The 7,187-nt window shown below is 52.1% G+C and overlaps 1 protein-coding gene across 4 annotated transcripts in view; it reads left to right on the top strand.

Moving 5' to 3' along the window:
* Positions 1–7,058, top strand: part of LOC139766498 (uncharacterized) — a 193,174-nt gene extending 186,116 nt beyond the window's left edge. For all 4 annotated transcript variants that reach the window (XM_071695160.1, XM_071695159.1, XM_071695162.1 and 1 more), the window contains 4 exons: positions 2,528–2,854; positions 3,101–4,672; positions 4,856–5,095; positions 5,533–7,058. In XM_071695160.1, coding sequence (XP_071551261.1) covers positions 2,713–2,854; positions 3,101–4,672; positions 4,856–5,095; positions 5,533–5,687 — 2,109 coding nt within the window. In that variant the 5' untranslated portion in view covers positions 2,528–2,712 and the 3' untranslated portion in view covers positions 5,688–7,058. The remainder of the gene's footprint in view (positions 1–2,527; positions 2,855–3,100; positions 4,673–4,855; positions 5,096–5,532) is intronic.
* The last annotated feature ends 129 nt before the right edge of the window (positions 7,059–7,187 follow it).

The following is a 7,187-nucleotide window of genomic DNA, read 5'->3' as shown; positions in this document are numbered from 1 at the left end:
AAGAGAGGAACCCCCTCACCAGGCAGGACCCTCACTAGGCAGGTCCCTCACCAGGTGGGACCCTCACTAGGCAGGTCCCTCACCAGGTAGGACCCTCACTAGGCAGGTCCCTCACCAGGTAGGACCCTCACTAGGCAGGTCCCTCACCAGGTGGGACCCTCACTAGGCAGGTCCCTCACCAGGTGGGACCCTCACTAGGCAGGTCCCTCACCAGGTAGGACCCTCACTAGGCAGGACCCTCACCAGGTAGGACCCTCACCAGGCAGGACCCTCACTAGGCAGGAACCCTCACCAGGCAGGACCCTCACTAGGCAGGAACCCTCACCAGGCAGGACCCTCACTAGGCAGGAACCCTCACCAAGTAGGACCCTCACCAGGCAGGTCCCTCACCAGGTAGGACCCTCACTAGGCAGGAACCCTCACCAGGCAGGACCCTCACCAGGCAGGACCCTCACTAGGCAGGAACCCTCACCAGGCAGGTCCCGTCCCTCACCAGGCAGGACCCTCACCAGGCAGGAACCCTCACCAAGTAGGACCCTCACCAGGCAGGTCCCTCACCAGGTAGGACCCTCACCAGGCAGGACCCTCACTAGGCAGGAACCCTCACCAGGCAGGACCCTCACTAGGCAGGAACCCTCACCAGGCAGGTCCCGTCCCTCACCAGGCAGGAACCCTCACCTCAGCACATTGATCAGTAGTAAAGTATTTATGAAGACGTTGCTGGTGGTACAGACGTGCGGTGTCTACTGGCCAGGAAATTTTATTGGAAAATGTGAACTGTAAACAACCGCTGGATACCACGTGAGGGAAGGGATGGTACTGCCTCTCACTCTTGTACTGCCTCTCACTCTTGTACTGCCTCTCACTCTTGATGGGAGAGAGAATTAAAAAAAAAGGAAAATGCGTTTTGTAATCACTTTTCAACTCTTCATTAAAGTATTAAACTATTCGTCTCAGTGTGTTTTAAGATGTATTGGTAAATCATCGTCTCGGTCGTTATCTTGTGGTGGGTGATGCCAGTGTTCCACACCCCTCACGATGATGATGAACCTCGCTCACGTCTGCACTACGTCCCATTTCCTGTAACTTGATATCGTTATTTCTGTCGATGGAGCTCAAGGATTGTTGAGCGTTTTGGAAAAACCTTGAGTGGATCTCCTCGGATTCTCTGCTATTTTAGAGGAATTGAGAAGATAAGATAAGTTGGCTACATCACTGAGTTTCTGTTCATTACGTTGATTTCCGAGTGATGGAATTTGTTTTGTTGCTCATTTCTGTATTCAGTCTAGTTTTTCTTTCGCGTTTAATAATAATAACAATACACACACACACACACACACACACACACACACACACACACATATATATATATATATATATATATATATATATATATGTAATCACATGATGCATTACTACGCATTTGTCAACAATGCCTCGTTTGTTTGACGTCCGTTCCTCATGTGTGTGTTGGTGGCACCAATTCGTCTGCTTCTCCCTGATTCACGTCAGTCTGCCTTTGTTTGCACTTCATTCCCTGAGTCCGAGTCGTCTGTCAGTTGAGGGATTGTGTTGGTAAGTCCCGTGTTTAGGTCGTCATTTGAAATGTATAGGAGGGCGGGGGGTGGGCCTTCCTGTGTCTACACCTCCCCCTTTCCCCCTGGGCGCTTCTTAGTTACCCCGTGGGAGGCCTCCTAAGTTCCCCCCCTTGGAGGGCCACCTTCGTATTGCGTCCCTCCTCCCTCCTTCATGATCGTGTACCACAGCACCCCCCCCCCCCTGATTAAGGGGAGGGATGCTTTGTTTGATGTGTGGTCGTGGTCATGGCCGGGTATGGTAGCTATCCCTGGCGGGGGCTGTGGCAGGGATCGTAGCGCTGTGGTAGCAACCTCGATCCCATGGTGGTGGTAGGTGGTGTGGTCAAGGAGGGTGGGTCATGCTCCTGGTGTTTAGCGGGACGGGTTGGATGGGCCATGCGTTGTGGTGTCGTCATAGACACTCAATGGATGGTTTCCCCCTGAGGGTAGGTCATGGTAGGTCATGGTTGACGGGTCGTGGCAGGAGGAGGTCATGGTGGGTGCGAGGAGAGGAGGGGAGGCCACAGTGGCACACCATAGCGCCGTGAATGGCCTCCTGTCCAGCGGCGGCTCCCGGCCGTATAGAGAGGCCTTGTTCCTGTACACTGACGGCGTGGCGGGCCTTTACATAAGACGCGGTCACGCCCTTCTTTCCCCTGGACGTCATGACAAGACCTGCGGCTCCACCAGGGTTCTCTAATGGCTGTAGATATAGCAGAGATAGCATTAGGTGTAGATAGCATAGATTGCCTTAGTGATAGATAGCATAGATAGCGTGTATAGTACAGAGATAGAGAGACACCGGGGGGGTCTCATAGCTCATCTCACCACTCACGATTACATGGGCTGTTTCTTTATGTCATCATCGACTCTCTCACTGATGCTTTGGTGTGCAGTATACATCTTGCCTCTGGGCCCAGCATTCATGGACCTACTCTCGTCTCCAACAGGATGAGCGTCTGACTGGAGCTGCGGAGACGCACCGTCTGTTTGACCGGAGAGCAGGAACAGGCGTGAGTGGGGCTGGGGCGGCAGGGCCTGCCCTCCCTTCGAAGTGCGGGCAGCTGGTGGTGGTGTTCGTCCGACAGATGGTTGTAGCGTCCTTTCGGCGGCGGACGTACACGTAGCGCCAACCATGCAGGAGGGTTGGAGAGGTGGACGTGTGTGGCGGCGGGGGCTGGCGGTGGTCGTGTTGGCCACCCTCCTGGCTCCGTGGCACCTGGCGTCGGCGATCGTGGTCGACCCTCGCTCTCCTGACCCCACCACTCAACCACTGGGTAAAAAAGATACAGTAGTAATCTAATGATATGGAGAGAGAGAGAGGCGTGAGTATTTTTGACCCAGTCCTCTGTTACTGTGGTGGTGAGCCAGGGAGGGTGCAAGTGAGGCAGACATTAAAGTGGGTTGGGTTTCCACCTTGGTGCATCACCACCAGTGTGATATATAGTCTCGGGCGCACGCCTCATGTAGGATGGCGAATTAATGCGTCTTGATTTTTCCTTTTTTTTTTTTTTTTGCTTCAGATTTTGGCAACTGCAGCGTGTTGGTGGCATCCGTGCCATCACTGACCTCCATTGTGGTCAGGGGAGTCTCGTCCCCCCTCACTACACCCACACACTCCCCACCCTCTCACAATACACCCACACACGCCGAACCCTCTCACAATACACCTGCACATTCACCATCCTCTCCCTTTACATCATCACACTCCGAAGTCTCTCACAATACACCCACACACTCTCAACCCTCTCCCGCTACACCCACACGCTCCCCACCCTCTCCCACTACACAAGCACGCTCCCCACTCTCTACCACTACACCCACACACTCCGAACCCACTCCCACTACGCCCACAAACTCCCCACTCTCTACCACTACACCCACACACTCCCAAGCCTCTCACAATACACCCACTTACTCCCACCCCTCTCCCTTTACACCTACACACTCCCAACCCTCTCCCAATACACCCATACACTCTCAAGCCTCTCACAATACACCCACACACTCCGAACCCTCTCACAATACACTCAGACACCCCTCGCCTTTTCTCAAGGCACCCACTCAGCTCTCATACCCCCTGACTTCACCAAGACACGCATCACCCTCTCTCACTACTCCCACACAGCCCTCGCCTTCCCTCACAACACCCACACAGCCCTCACCCTCCCTCACGACACTCACACAGCCCTCACCTTCCCTCACAACACCCACACAGCCCTCACCCTCCCTCACGACACTCGCACAGCCCTCACCCTCCCTCACAACACCCACACAGCCCTCACCCCCCTTCACAACACCCACACAGCCCTCACCCTCCCTCACATCACCCACACAACCCTCACCCTCCCTCACAACACCCACACAGCCCTCACCCTCCCTCACAACATCCACACAGCCCTCACCCTCCCTCACATCACCCACACAGCCCTCACCCTCCCTCACAACACCCACACAGCCCTCACCCTCCCTCACAACACCCACACAACCCTCACCCTCCCTCACAACACCCACACAGCCCTCACCCTCCCTCACAACACCCACACAGCCCTCACCCTCCCTCACAACACCCACACAACCCTCACCCTCCCTCACAACACCCACACAGCCCTCACCCTCCCTCACAACACCCACACAGCCGGGACACCGTGGGACCACTCCTTCCACTATGCCCGTGTTGTTCTCGCTGTTACAGACTAACACCCAAGCCAATGAGGCAGCCCACAGTGCCCCCGTAACATGGGGAGGGTCCTACAGTACCCCCGTAACATGGGGAGGGTTCTACAGTACCCCCAGAGTCGTCACCCTCAAACCACCACCACTACCAGTGCCACCACCTACCCTCTCCACCCCATTTCCCCTCTCCACCCCACCTCCCATATCCACCACACTCCCGAGGCCAACCACACTGTCTGCCACACAGCCAACACCTTCCAGGCCCATCGCACCTGGAGCAAGGCTGGGGCCATCGACCACCCTCCTACCAGTCCCCAAGTCCACGCTGGTCGAACTTGAGGAGGACCAGTTGGCCAGATTGATGGAGGTTTATCTCCCCCACACCCTGGACGAGGAGATGAAGACTCGTCTGAGGAAACGTGAGTGAATACAGAAGGGAAATTAGCATAAAGTCATGTCACATGGGTCATGAGAAGTCATGGAGAATCCTATTTGGGTCATGATCATTCTCGTAAGGTCATGTGTGTGATGTCAGGTTGGAACATTATCATCATAAGGGGTCATGCAGGGGCCGCACTAATGAGGCAGATCCTGTTCTGCAGCCTACCTGGAGCGCCTGAGGTTCGTCAACCACGAGATGGTGGACAAGGTCCTGCAGGCACCGTTGGAGGAACCCCCCCATCAGGAGGGCCAGCTGTGTCCCCTCACCACCCACCAGCTACGTCTCAGTAACCTGCGCAGGAAAGTGAGCTTGCTCCTGCTCTCCCTGCCGCAGTCGGTCATAGAGATGCAGGAGGTCATCCATGACGTGGAGCTGGACAACTACTTCTTCAGGACAGAGGGTGAGCTTATCTTATCCCTTGGGATGACGCTACATTACCCTTTCACTTTTTAGTTTGACAGAAATTGATAGATATCCTCTCCCAAAATTTCAGAACAGCCCCATGTACTTATTGAAGCTTTGAGATGTGCAGAGACAAGTTCATATCACCTACTTCTTGACTGGCGTCGTGTGACATGCGCACAATGATCATCTCGGAAACAAGTTTCCACAAAGTGACCACCCGTCAGCAACATACAGTGGTTGCCGCCTTTGTTCAGTGTATAGGTATAAACCCACACCGATGCTCTCACGCCTGTTGCTCACACTTCACCTCAGCTCTTCCTGGTGATATGTTCGGGATTTGACCCTTGATGTCTCCTCCCTTCTTTCCTTATTGGTACGTGAGAGCTCTTCTCTGTGCTTGCTTATCTGATCCACGCATCTCCCTCCTGACAGAGAAAAACATCCTGGACGTAACGGAGTGCCGACATTGCTACGCCAAGGACGCCCTGGGGAAGTGTCGAGAGCTCTTCTTCTGTAAGAGTGGGAGGACCGTCTCCAACATGGACCGAGTCTCGCTAAAGGACCTCCTGCGTCAGTTCAACAGATGAGCCACCGCGCCATGCGTCTGCTCTGCTGCATCTCGTCAAGGAACGTTATCATGCGCGCTCCGTCTGTCACCTGAGAACCAGTCTGTGTAAACTCATCCAGTCACGGTCAGATCTGTGTGTGTGTGTGTGTGTTGGGCATTACCCAAGGCCATACCTGACACTCAGCCCTCATGAATCACCGAGGCCATGATGACTGACACCTTGCCCTTATGTAGGTCGACGGGGGCCGAGGACGAAGAACACCCGGCCCTTGTGGAGCTCTCACAGCACCAGCCATGCCACAAGGAAGAGCATGACTCACTCATAGACCTTCTCAGGTGAATAGAAAATGTAAAAAGAGAAGTAGAACATGATCCTGACTCCACAGGTGGTTGTAGACAAGACTTAAAGGTAGAAAGGTTATAGGAGAGTGAATAACAAATGAAGGAAGAGAAATTCTTAGCTTAGCTGTTCGTGGGGGAAGAGGAAGACATCATAATGGTCCGCCCGTGAGTGTCTGGTCTCCACACAGAAACTGTAGGAACAGCAGCCATGTGTGTGCTTCGGGGGTGCAAAAGCCTTTTTACTGGTGTTGGAACAACTGGCACAAACACATATAGAAAGCAGACTTTTCAAAACCTGCCCATAGTGCACGAGTGGCCACAAGACATAACCTTGATGAAAATATTGTATCATATAGTGGCATTATGTAGTTAGTAAGAGTATTTATAACGCTCTAGGGATCCGCCTGACCTGACAGTGTTGTTATACCCAAGATGACTTGGAGACATTGTTATAGCAGCGAAAATTATTACCCTCGTGAACTGCATAAACTCAAGCACAGGTTTCGAGAGCAACGCCTTGATCTTCCTTCCTCACCAGAGCATTATACTTGGTAGGTAGGTAGGTATCCATGATGATATATAAGAGTGGAATGTATATAATGTTAGTTTATGGTAGATACCCTGTATCCCTCCCTAGTACTATGTATCTCTCCCTTGTGCTCTGTGTGTCTGTCTTTCTGGCACAGAGTGTCTCCCCTTCGTGTTGTGGCTGTGAATGAGGTTATTTCCAGTTTATCATGGAATTATTTGTAATTAGAAAGTCAACCCCCTTGTATTTCGAGCAATCACAGATAGATATATAATCTGTATTATCCAGATTTAGATGTAGATAGTAGTTTTCGTTAGTTAATAGTTTCCTTGTCAAACTTTCTTCAGCCAGGAGTGTGTTCTACAAATATTGTTGTAAATTCAAGTATATTTTTCTTTTCCAAAGAATCCAGTTTTGTCAAGTTGGAGAGAATGTTAAGAAGCATATTACTAGAATGTTATACGTTGCATAACGCAGGTGAAAATTGTAGAACTGACGAGGAATTATATGTTTTCTGGGTGTATTTTTCATTGGCCATGTTGTTCTTATAGCAGCAATATTACAGGAGAACACTGGTAAGGCTGGTAAGTTATGCTGCTGGTTTATGAAGTTGACACCATCTGTTTCATTAAGTAACCACCTGGACCA

Source organism: Panulirus ornatus, chromosome 58 (assembly GCF_036320965.1).
Source record: "Panulirus ornatus isolate Po-2019 chromosome 58, ASM3632096v1, whole genome shotgun sequence".
NCBI lineage: Eukaryota > Metazoa > Arthropoda > Malacostraca > Decapoda > Palinuridae > Panulirus > Panulirus ornatus.
The sequence above is the reverse complement of the archived record's forward strand: the minus strand, read 5'-3'. Positions and strand labels throughout refer to the sequence as shown.